Below are 13,370 nucleotides of genomic sequence, written 5' to 3'. Positions count from 1 at the left end.
ACATATTGCGAAGGTAAATAGACTGAAGAAAGAGACGATTATTATACTTAAAATAGATTGATTGTGGATAAGGTATATAAAATGGTTCAATTTCGCATGTCATGTTCAGAGACAGAAACGAAAATGATGAAGCGACTTATCGATACAGGCATGACAAATGGAATACTTGATGAAAAATATTAACTTTTCATTTTTCGAAAGTGTGGGTCCCAGGCAGGCGCGTACACAGGGGGGGGGGGGGGTTAACCCCCCCCTTTGGTATTTTTTTTGTGTAAACCCCCCCCCCACAACCCCCCTAAAACTCCCCTCCCCCTTTGGATTGTTTTTATATCCCCATGGCTGACCTAAAATAGCTGACCTTACCCCCCCCCCCAACGAAGCAAAATGTCAAATTTTCAAATTTCGAGACAAAAAAAAAAGTGTCCTCTTACCCCCCCCCCCCCCCCCCCCCCCCGCTTATCCAGCGGTCGGCTGAGTCGTTGCGATTTTTTGGGGACCAAAAAAAAAGTGTCCCCAGGCGCATACACAGGGGGGGGGGGTGACCCCCCTTAACTTTGTTTGTGTGTTTTGGAGGAAAACCACTCCCTTTGGGTTTGTTTTTCTAATATTTTTTTTTTTAATGTGGTAATGGGTGACCCCAAAAACTGACCTTACTCTCCTCCCCCCCCCCCCCAACGAAACGAAATATCGATCGGCCAAATTTTGAGAAGAAAAAAAATATGTATACCCTCTTACCCCCCCCCCCCCCATCTCCCCCGCTAGCTCTTCAGCGGCCGGCTGAGTCGTTGTGAAATTTTTTCGGACCCTAAAAAACAAACAATATGCCCTCTCACCCCCCCCCCCCCCCCCCCCCCGCTTATTCAGCGGCCGGCTGAGTTGTTGCAAAATTTGTGGGACCAAAAAAACAAAACAATATGCCCTCTCACCCCCCCCCCCCCCGCTTATTCAGCGGCCGGCTGAGTTGTTGCAAAATTTGTGGGACCAAAAAAACAAAACAATATGCCCTCTCACCCCCCCTCCCCCCTGCCCCCCCCCCCCCGAAAAAATCCTGCGTACGCGCCTGGCCACAACTTACGATCATCACCTCAGCCACTAATTTCTTAATTAATTAATACCATCAACCGGCTACATGCACCAACATCTCTACAGTCATTTTCTCGCGGCGCCACCACCATCAGCCATGTCAGCCACCACCAACAACACCACTAACACCCCCAACTTGAACTACACCATGAACTGGACCACCACCACTACTACCACCACTACCACCAACATAATTTATAATCTCCATCTTCTCCACCATCACTGGTCAGCATATCCACCATGCACCACCACCCATATCAATTTGGTCGATATGTTCAGCAAAGACTGCTTCGTGGCAGCAAACCGTGGTAATAGTCTATACTAAAACAGACTCATTCGAACATTTGGAGTATTATATGTACCTTAAAAGTGAAACACTGGGTTCGCTTTGGCATTAAATGAGTGTTAGTTTTGTTTAAATACTACAAGAATATTTTGAAAGGTCATTTTAATGTTTAATATATCATTTTTGGTTAAATTTCTGAAATTTCTGTAATTTTTATTATATTTCAAATCTCTATACGCAAATGGCCAAGACCATCATTTCACGTGCGCATTAACTACATGCAACACATGTTTCCTTGACGAGAAAAAAAGAAGAAGATGTCAACTTCCTTGGTGCGGAAAGGCCTGGAACTGTTCGCAGATGAATCTGGTAATTGTTTTTTTTTCTGAAATTTGAATGATATTATTTCGAATTTTCTCTGTGTACTGTCACTTCTCACTGTGTGACATGTGTGATGATTTGCGTCCAACAACTCAGCTCTGACTGTCGCTAGATTCTCCATCCGTCCATCGGACACTGGTCAAGTAGCACCGGCAAAGTGGCGGCAGGCAGGAGACGCTATCTCTGGCCAGTCTGGGCTCGACTCAAATCTCACCTCAGAGCGCTAGCGCTGAATTGTTGTTGTTGGTTTATCACTTGTCTTATGGCAATCAATATGTCAATTTTGACTATTATGACCAACAATTTTTTTTTTTTTTAAATCATAGACTAGACCCTATAGACTAGTCTAGTCTAGCCCAGTCCTAGACCGAAATTTCTGTCTCTTTTGTTCGTTGGCCTCTGATTTTGTGTAGGGTCGGCTCCTCTCTTTAGAGACGGAAGTCAACCATAGGGCATTCTCCTTCAAGCACCATGGCCATTTATGGCCATATTTCTATGCCCCCAGAATGTCATTTTACCTGATGCATATCCGATTTATTCTATTTGTAAAATTAAGCCTAGGCTATTATACGTCGGTTCCACTTACCAATTTGACTGAATAAATCCGTTTGATGGTCCATTTTCAGGAAATTATGGGTCAAAATCGACATCCATGTTGAAAATCTTGCAAGCTAGTATTTTAAACTCTTGCTGCGCATGACATCATCTAAATATCATCCCGCTGAAGGCAAAATGATTATGAAGGAAAAACTGCGCAAGCTACAAGTTCATAATAATGTTATCTTCTACAGGGGTCCTAAAACCATTCATTTTATGATGTAATCAAGTTAATATGTTGGTTAATGTAATACCAGTCTCTTTTTTACGTAAAAGATTATAATCATGTTTTGTGTGGTTTTGAATAAAATGAACTTGAACTTGAAGCATTGTGAAGTTTTAAATATGTTTTTTTATTATCTTTTTAGTGGCAGAGCTTGGGGGTGCTGTATCTCATAGAAAGAAGAAAGGACCATCATCAGTGAAGAGAGAAGACATGATGGAGAAGATCAACACAAACAAGAAAGGAGTCAAGAAACAACTCAACAAGATCAGACATAGAGAGATCAAGAAACCAACAGCAAAGGAAGGCAAAATCAAATCATCAATTGGTAAGATTTGAATACATTACATTGAACTAAAGCCCATTTGTACCATTGGTAAGGTCAAAAAAAAATAGTTACCAGCTATCATAGAAATCAGGAAAAACCATCAAAGTGAGTTCTCTGCTTTCCAGTCTGGTAAAAGTTGGTAAAATTTGATAAAAATCACTCAAATTAGGGAAAACAGGAAATCTTGTTGGCCCATAAAGAAAGTCAGTCTCATATGTTCTTTGTCTTGTGTCCAAACAGCATATAATCCATTGGATGATTGACATGCTTATGACTTCAATGAGTTGGTTCCTACAACAACCCTTAATTGAACATATTTCAGATAAAATTGTGATCCGAATCAAGTTTCGGAAATCCATCAGGGAAAAATATGAGAAGTTTGTTTATAAATATGAAATGCTGGGAACTGTGACTTGTCATCAGATTACATTGATTTAGTTGACAAATATCAAGATGAATTCTCAGCTGATTTGACTTAGAAGCGTTTTGAGGTGGAACCCCTTTGGGCTTGCAGTCGGATGAACTAGATGCAGATATTGTTGCTCTAGCCTTCATTTGGAATTCCTTTCAGAATTTTACATTTGAGTTCATTGGAAATCAAAGATGCAACATCCAAATATTTTATTGCAGATGGAGCAATACAAGACCATATTCATAAAATTTCTTTCCTATTTCATGTTAACACATTGCCCAGTAGGGCAGCATTTCACGAAACCGTTACAAGTACAAGATCACCAACATCCCATTCAAACACATGTATTGTAATTTAACCGCATTTTGATAGGATGTCCATGAAACCGTACTTGTGACAATTTGGTGAAATGCTGCCCAAGTCATTTAAAGCCTATGGGTGGTATTACGGTAGCGCATACTAAGTTAGCGCATACTAAGTTAGTCCACACTTTTATGGAGTGCCTGTTGCCAACTCATTTACCCTGTACAGATTATTTTAATCCTTCAATGAAAAGTGTCCTAAAAATTAATTTTGCAATGAAATGGGAAGAAAAATATGATATGAGTATGAACTGAATTTAAACAAAGTCTTTGGTAGATTATCTTTGTCGTGAATATTGAAGGAGGAAGATGAAACCTAGCATTCCATAGAAGCGTGAACTAAAATTCTTGTTTAGTCTGGACTTAGTCCCGGCTTAACTTAAGAGAATACAACCCTATGAGATTAATATAAACTCGGTAAACAATGGCTCAACTACCTGAACTGAAATAATCTTTGTTGTTTGCATGTTCTTGTTTCCTTCCTAGATGCGTATAAGAAGTGCCAGCCATCTGATTGCACAGAGGAGAATGTGCAGCTGCTCTTAGGTTTAAGTAGAAGCAATCCAGAGACATCAGGGTTCTACACACAGGTATGTTAGACTCAGGAATACATGGTCATTACCAACATTTAAAGGGGTAGTCCATCTTATGACTATTGTGTGCCCATTCTGTAATATCTCAATCAAATCAAAACCAAAACTATGAAGCCCTTAATCTGTATATGTTTAAATGATAGTGAATGGTATTGTTTCTTTTACCATGTTTTAAATCCACAACTCTTTCATGTTATTTATGTATGTTTGAGTATGTATGTATTGTGTAAGTGATCAAAATACACTCATTCTATGGATTTAAGATTTACTTGACAATTTGCTTTTGTTTTATACCATAGGGCATAACATGAGATGTGTGAAAGCAGTCATACTGCAAACCTCTATGGTGTAATGAATGCAACAAATTTCTGTTTTGCTTTTATTTCTAGATTCTGAAGCACTCGCGAGGGAAGTTAGCCAAGGACCAAGAAGAGGAAGAGGAGCAAACAGAGCAAGAAGGCGGATTCACAGAGGAGGACTTTGCATTATTTGACAAAGATTACGTGCCTAAGAAGAAGAATGCCGCCTTATGATAGTTGACTCATTATTGACTTCAAACTCTTTTATGCAGAGTGTGTGACTATACACTGTAGCTTGAATTCACCAGAATTGTTATGACGGATGCATCTGAATACCCTGTATTATGTCTAGCAGTCAACAACATTTGACAGACTACTGCCTAGATCGTTGCGTAAGGAACAGCAGAGAAAAGTTCTTCACCTTAACTTTGTCACAAACCAAAGCTGATTCTTTTTGTATGGGACATGGATGACATCTGCTGATTTAGTTGCCAAAGTTGCTCCAAACTTCTTGTGAGAGATGTGTAAATACAGTGTAGAGTATCTTATGAAAATTCTTGTGCAGTCTTGTAACCATATCGAAGAACCTCAGTTTAACCCTATGTTAACTGGGGGGGGGGGGGGTCAATTTGACCCCCCCCCCCTGTAGAAATTTGGCGACTACTCCAAAACCGCGGCAGATATAAAATTTTCCTTTCATGACTTTTTCTTTTGAGTCTTACGCATCTTTTAAAACAATTTTTTCGAAAATCGGACCTAAGTTAACAAGGTCACGTGACCTTTTGTCTTTGCATGTCAGCCCGAAAATCGCTCATTTTCGTGATTTGTGTACAAAACGTATGTAAAAGTCATTTTTCCTAAAAATAGATTAAACATTGGTTATTCAGTCTTGTTTAAAGTTTAGATGTTTGTTTTGGGGTCAAAATAGTTGAATTGTAGTTATAAATGAAATAAAACAACAAAAACAATAAAATACATAAGTTAAAAAAACAATGAAATACATAAGAAATTATAAAAACAAGAGATAACATAAGGAATAACCTGGCTCTTCCAATTTTTTGTGTTGTATTATTATTCCAAATGGTCTAATAAATATATGTAGTGAAAAAGAATACTTTAATATGAATAATCTATGATTTATGGGCAGAAATGTGAATTGTATGACCTTATTTGCATAAATTACCATAAATATGCAAATGAGTGAATTTTTCAAAAATTTGAAATTACCATATTATTCTATACACTTCACTTGACAGTTGACATGCATGCAAATTTTCGCGGCGATCGGCGGTGAAACGGCCGAGATCTTAGGGGGGGGGGTCAAATTGACCCCCCCCCCCCCAGTAGAAACCTGGTCTGAAATAGCCCAGTTAAAATAGGGTTAAATCAAGTAAACAATTGATCAACAGATTGTTATTTGTACCAGAGCCTTGGTCTTTGCATTGAGTTTTAATTTTAGCTTTTGTAAGACAAAGAATTTTGATCTCCGCGTATCATTAATTAAATAGCCTTAATGATAAGTGATGAAACAGGTCCCAATGAAATGCTTGGCTTAGTTTTTCTGAATGTGTAAACAGTCATTATATAGTGCTATTGACTGGTCATTAGCATTTACAACTCCAGCATTCAACTATAGTCTCTATCAAATAAGAAGATCCTCATCACTTTTCCATAAAATAAATAATACACATCTGATATTATTTTGTTTTAGACTTTTGTTATGCCATTTGTTGCTGACTTGATAACTTAGAATGAGTGATAGAAAGAAAGTGTACAGACAATTTCCACTGTAGTGGAGTTCAAAAATGAGCTATGAAAACATTTTTATGCCTCCGCCACCGAAGGTGGTGCCGGAGGCATCATGTTTTCGGGTTGTCCGTCCGTACGTCCGTCCGTCCGTCCGTCCCGTTTGACCGTTATCACAATATCTCAAGAACCATTTAAGATTTAAACTTAAGACTCGGGAATAGTATTTATCACCATAGGAAGACGATCTGATAAGATTTTGGAGTACGTAGGTCAAAGGTCACAGGTCACAGAGGTCAACTTATGAAATTCCTTGTATTGAGTTTGTTAGCGCGATATCTCAAGAACCATTTGAGATTTAAACTTCAAACTTAAGGATAGTATGTATCACCATAGGAAGACGATCTGATTAGATTTTGGAGCACGTATGTCAAAGGTCAAGGGTCACAGAGGTCAACTTATGAAATTCCATACATGAGAGGGCGCTTCAAGTGTTACGACGCTTGTATTTGACTTCTCTTAAAATTTGGTCTAAAATCGTGAAATATCTCGAACATCAGCTGTGATTGCTAAACAGAAATTGACAGAAGTTTTTCACCTATATTGTGAGATATTGTGAGATATACCCTTTGGATTAAAAGGACAACCGTCCTGGAAATTCCTGCAATTTATGTGAGTAAAAAAAAATTCTACATTGAACTATGTATGCAGAGAAAACGGCGCCACGCCCCGACGCGTTCCTACCAACGGGGCCTAAACCTGTTTTTCTCCGTGAGAATGATGTGCAAGATACCGATAAGAAAGCGCTTACTGGTGAGGAACTGTACATTGCCCTTGCCAAAGGCGGGAAAAGGGACAAGATTGCCGGAATTCAGCGGATACGTAGTCTATGGCGAATATACCTGACCTGCCCCAAAGAGCGCATTCGATTAATTTCAAATGGGTTGGGAGTGCGAGGCGCCATTGCCCCTGTATATGATTTGAACCCTTTCACCAGAGAAAAGGAGGACAATTTAACAAGGGTCACAATAAAGGACATTCCTCTCTCGGTAGACGATGATGTTATCCGATCAGAATTACAAGCTAGGAAGTCCGAGGTTGTTGGTTCTATCATACGTCAGAAGTTGAGAGTCAACGGTCAGCTAACCAGCTGCTTGAATGGCGATCGAGTACTCTATATTCGACCACCATCACAGCCACTACCACGCAAGCTGGTTTTTGTAAGCTCTTTTGTTGCTCGCATTTATCATCTAGGTCAGCCTTTAAGTGCGACATGTTCGAAATGCCTACAAGCAGGTCACCATGTTTCGACGTGCACCAATGACGTACGGTGCCGACAATGCAAGGAATCCGGTCACATCCAAAGCGCATGTCCCGAAGGCTCCAACATGTTGCGTAATGCCATGGCAACGAATGACGCGTCGTCTGCTAACGATCATAACGACCATCGCGATCATGACGTGGCAACGCCACAAGTTGACGCCGAGGGGAAATCCGCACCGCACGATCAAGCTAAGATGAGCAAGGAACGTGAAGCGACGCGACAGACAAGTCTCGAGGACTTTATCGCCAACGTCCGCTACGGAGTCCAAAGAAAGGACAAGGCTCCTGAAGCAGATGCCAGCACGAGTAGCGTTGCAACCGGTACGAGATCGGCCAGCAAAGTACGCGACGCATCAAATGTGACATCGGCAAAAGTTAGCGTAGCTAGTACGTCACATATCAACAGCAGCGAAGAATGCGACAGCAATGCATCAGGGAAAATCGATTCGGGTGGCGATGAGGAATCTTCAAGCGAGTGCGATGATGAGCCGATACCACATCCCAAGAATCAGCGCAAATTGAAGAAGAAACCAGCACCCGTAAAGCCAAGAAATTCAAGTAAGAAAAAATAGCAAAGCTACATAATACAAAGATGACGAAATACTGTTGAAAAAACAAACAAGAAACGATGAATGAAGTATCAAGAATACTTTTTGTGTCCCTCAATGTAAGAGGAATAAGAGACAAGACTAAAAGAGGCAAAATATTTCGCTGGATTAATGATCAAAAATGTCATATCGCATTTTTACAAGAATCATTTGTAACAAAAGATCTGGAATCAATAATAAAATCAGAGTGGAACGGAGCATGTTACTTCAATAATGGAACAAATCATTCAAAAGGAGTCGTGATTCTAATACACAACCGATTATTTAGTTCACTGATATCAGTAAAAGCTTTCACACGAGGAGACGGAAGAATTCTTGCATTACAGTTTTGCTTGTATGGTAAATCATACTTTTGTATTAATATATATGCACCAACAAAGAGTACGCTGAAAGAAAAGTTTTTTAAAACTTTAAAAATATGGTCAAATAAGTACAAGAACCATAATGATGTGCTTCTTGTAGGTGGTGATTTTAATTGTGTCCAAAACCGAAAATTAGATACTAGGGGTATTTCACAAATAAATATACGTAAGCGTAATCTTTCATGTTTTCAACATTTGTTCAATTTGATTGATGTATGGAGAAAGCAAAATCCAGATAAAAGACAGTTTACATGGAGACAGGTTTCTTTAAAGATGTTTTCAAGATTAGACTATTGGCTTGTTCCAGCTGATTTTATGCACAGGGTTTACTCAACCGATATCAGACCTGCATTAAAGTGTGACCACAATGCTGTTTCACTTACGATTAAGGTTCATGAACAGAAGCGTGGGAAAGGTATTTGGAAACTAAACTGCTCTCTGCTTGAGGACGAGACATATAGAACAAATGTCACAGATGTTATTCGAAAACTAAAACTTGAATATAGACACTTAGATTTGCAACAAAAATGGGAACTTTGTAAAATAAAGATAAAGGAATTTAGTATGAAATATGCAATAGATGTGAATAAAAAGAAAAAATGTTACATTGTTAATTTAGAAAAAGAATTAAGAGATCTATGTGAAAATGAATGTAACCTATCTGTAGAGGATAACGATAGAATGAAGAAACTAAAAAATAATATTGACAAATGGTATACATATCAATGTAGAGGTGCTTTTGTACGTTCAAGGGAGAAATGGTTAGAAAAGGGTGAAAAATCAAATAGATATTTCTTGCAACTCGAAAAGAGAAGGGGCCAGAAAAAAGAAATAGACTCTTTAGAAGTTAATGGGAAAATTCAGAAAGATAATATTTTAAAGCACATACATAGTTATTATACGAATTTGTATTCAATCGATGATCATCAATATAGCTCTCACGACGTGTTTACAAACATAGATATTCATTCATTGTGCGAAGAAGAAGCAGACAGCTGCGAAGGTTTACTTACTGAAGCAGAATGTTGGAACTCATTAAAAGGCATGAATAATAATAAATCGCCAGGCAGTGATGGCCTAACAGTGGAATTCTATAAATGTTTCTGGTCAGAGATAAAAGACCTGGTGTTGGAAAGTCTGAATACGGGATTTTGTAATGGGGAGTTGTCATGGTCACAAAAACAATCTGTTCTTACTCTTATGTATAAAAAAGGTCCTAAGACGCGCCTTGGCAACTGGCGGCCAATATCATTTACTCAATGTCGATTACAAAATCGCTGCTCGTGCCTTGTCACATAGACTGAAGCGTGTAATAAATACTATAGTATCGGTCGATCAGTCGGGTTTTATGAAAGGAAGGTCAGCTACTGAAAACGTACGTCTTATACAAGATATAATAGACTATTGTGAGTCAGAACATGTTCCGGGTATTATTATGTTTATCGATTTCAAACAAGCTTTTGACAATGTTAATCATTCTTTTCTTTTTAAAACGTTGGAAATATTTGGGTTCAAAGATACATATATAAAATGGATTCGCACACTATATCACAATGCATGTGGTAGTGTTATGAATTATGGATGGCTCTCAGAAAATTTCACAATTGAGAAAGGTGTAAGGCAAGGATGCCCACTATCAGCATTGTTATTTATTATTACTGCAGAAATCTTAGCGTTAAAGGTGAATAAAAATAAAAATATTAAAGGTATACAAGTTCTAGATAAAAATCATGAAGGACTTGAAACAGAAATTAAAATTGCACAATATGCAGACGACACGGTAATGACACTCAGTTCACTTGCGTCAGTGAGACATGCAATGGACGAAATAAAAAAAATTGGCAGATATGCTGGTATTTTGGTGAATTGGGATAAATCGAAAATAATGCAGCTTTCACAAAGATGTGATGCAAATGAAATTGAAGGATTGGCTTTTTCAAACGATCCATTTAAATTTCTTGGGATTTATGTAGGGATGAATATAAAAGAAGTAGAAACACTAAATTGGGAAGGAAAAATTGACAAGATTAAAAGAATTTTGGATTTGTGGAAAATGCGTCATCTGACGTACTACGGGAAAATCACAGTTATAAAGATGCTAGCTGCATCACAAATAGTATATGTGGCTACTGCTGTTCCAGCACCCAAAGATGCCATCAAAAGAATTAATAAGTTATTATACTCCTTTTTGTGGCGCTCAAAAACAGAAAAAATAAGAAGAAATATTTGTATTAATGATGTTACAAGTGGGGGGTTGGGAATGATTGCTCTGGAAGCTAGAGTTAGTGCATTGCGTCTTTCATGGATAATGAAATATTTGAACTGTCAAAATACCTCATGGAAAACATTGTTTTCCTATTGGATTGACAAGGTTGGGGGAATACCCTTAAGTTTAGAATTTAACTGTCACAAGAAAGACATGGAAAAATTATGTAAAACAGCAAATTTGCCATATTTTTACTTTGATTTGCTTTGTACATGGTCTGAACTAAAATATGTAAATATTGAGGGGACGAATAACATAATGAGAACGATACTATGGAATAATAGTAATATTAAAATAAGGAACCGAATGCTTCATTTTAAGGTGTGGGAGAGAGGAGGAATAAAAAGAGTACACCATGTTCTTAATGACGGTCGATGGAAAAACTCTGACGAAACTGCCCAAAGATATGGGTTACCCAAAATGTTATTTGCTTTTAAGTTTGCTATGTTGAAAAAGGCTTTCCCCTTGGTATGGTTGCGTAAATCACAAGATGTAGAACGTGATGAAGTAATTGATTTACAGACCATTGAGATTTCGACAGGGGATATGATAGTTTTGTCAAAACTTAATACGAAAATAATATATTCACTGATTGTGCAAAAAAATAAGAAAAAACCATATATTTTAAACGCATGGCAACAACGACTACACTTACATGCGGATTTTAATTGGTCATCTGTTCTACAGTTTAAATTTCATGTTGTACGGAATAATAAAATCAGAGAATTTAACTTTAAACTTTTGCATATGATTTTACCATCACGATACAATTTATGCAAATGGAAGATCTTAGATTATAATACATGTGAGATATGTAATACGCTAGAAACCACTAAGCATATGATGTTGGAGTGTGAAAACGTAAGATTGTTTTGGAGAATTGTTTCAGGTGTAATCTTCAATTTATGTGGTCTAAATATTCAGATGACTGAACAGATTTTAATACTTGGTTATGAAGTTGAAAACTCAATTTGTCATTTAGTAAATTTAATAATAAATTTTGCTGAGTATGTAATATATAGAAACCACATAAAGAATTTACAATCATTTAATAGAACACATGCGAGAACTCTATATCGTAGTCTTAAATATGAGTTGACATTTTATTTGAACTGTAAAAGTATTAAAAGAGAAAATAACAATATGGTACAGAAATTAATTGAGATGCTGTAGACAACGAAAACAGATGTACTCATGAACAAACTAATGGGACGTTGCAATATTTTATTTGTTTATGATTGTATATGAGTTGAATTTGTTTATTTGAAGGAAAAGAAACAAAAAGGAATGTCAATTTGAATAATAAAGTTCCTCTGATTGAGGTTAAAGAGAAAAAAAAAAAAAAAATCACTATAGGAAAACAATCTGATTACATTTTGGAGCACATAGGTCAAAGGTAAAGGGTCATAGAGGTCAACTTATGAAATTCCATACATTGAGATTGTTATCATGATATCTCAAGAACCACTGGAGATGTAAAAACTTCAAACTTAAGGATAGTATGTATCACCATAGGAAGACGATCTGATTAGATTTTGGAGCACGTAGGTCAAAGGTCAAGGGTCACAGAGGTCAACTTATGAAATTCCATACATTGAGATTGTTATCATAATATCTCAAGAACCACTGGAGATTTAAACTTCAAACTTAATGATAGTGTGTATCACCATAGGAAGACAATCTGATTAGATTTTGGAGCACGTAGGTCAAAGGTCAAAGGCCACAGCGCACATTATGAATGCAAAAACAGCTTGTGATCGCGTTATCTCAAGAACCGATTGATGGATTTTTAGAAAACTACATGGGGTATGGACTATGTTGCGTGTTAACTAGTAATCCCACATAATTCCCTTTTTTAATTAAACTACTAAAAAGCAGTATCCCTCCAGACAAGAAAACACTTAATAAATGATCACATCCAGACAAATTGCTTATGGTTAAAAACTGGTTCTATATTCTATAATTTCACATAAGAAACAATGATTACAGAATTATCAGAAACCTCTTCTGTCTATCTCAACAGTGACAGACAATTAAACTATCACTAGGCCCTTGGTAGTTACTATTAATAATCAAACATAGATAACTTCCAACAGCACATTAATGTAAAGACTCAACTTAGTCACTATGGTATTAATGATTACCGCTTAATACAAGTCTCGAAATATCAGGAGTCCTGTTCAGTACAACTTAAGACAGTACTAAAACAAGTCAGTTAAATATCATTCACACTGCATGAATAATAACAGTCAAGAAAATACTACTCAAATCTAAGCTAGACAGCGTTTAGATTTACTTACATAGGCACGACATATTGTGGGTCAAGAAACCACTAAACAAATCTCTACATGTGTATGTGTACGGAATGCACAACACGAGAATACAACAATATATCGGTGGATCTAGACTATAGCAGATCTAGATCAGTAGACCAGGTATAGGCCTAGAACTAGTGCAATTATAAACATGTAAAATATGTGTTAGTAAGCGTACGCACTCAA

General features: G+C 37.3%; 1 protein-coding gene and 1 long non-coding RNA gene across 2 annotated transcripts; both read left to right on the top strand.

The window, feature by feature from the left end:
* The first annotated feature begins 1,655 nt into the window (after positions 1-1,655).
* Positions 1,656-4,844, top strand: LOC105443515. Its single transcript, XM_011676760.2, has 4 exons — positions 1,656-1,738; positions 2,716-2,898; positions 4,159-4,262; positions 4,655-4,844. Exons 1-4 carry the CDS (start codon positions 1,687-1,689, stop codon positions 4,796-4,798), a joined length of 483 nt encoding a protein of 160 aa, XP_011675062.1. The 5' UTR covers positions 1,656-1,686; the 3' UTR covers positions 4,799-4,844.
* Positions 4,845-4,857: 13 nt separating this feature from the next.
* LOC115923681 lies at positions 4,858-6,259 on the top strand. The gene is made up of 2 exons (XR_004064052.1): positions 4,858-5,155; positions 5,944-6,259. It is a non-coding gene; the product is annotated as an uncharacterized LOC115923681 (long non-coding RNA).
* Positions 6,260-13,370: the final 7,111 nt, after the last annotated feature.

Source organism: Strongylocentrotus purpuratus, unplaced genomic scaffold, assembly GCF_000002235.5.
Source record: "Strongylocentrotus purpuratus isolate Spur 01 unplaced genomic scaffold, Spur_5.0 spur5_scaffold_14, whole genome shotgun sequence".
In the NCBI taxonomy this organism is placed as follows: Eukaryota; Metazoa; Echinodermata; class Echinoidea; order Camarodonta; family Strongylocentrotidae; genus Strongylocentrotus; species Strongylocentrotus purpuratus.
The sequence above is the reverse complement of the archived record's forward strand: the minus strand, read 5'-3'. Positions and strand labels throughout refer to the sequence as shown.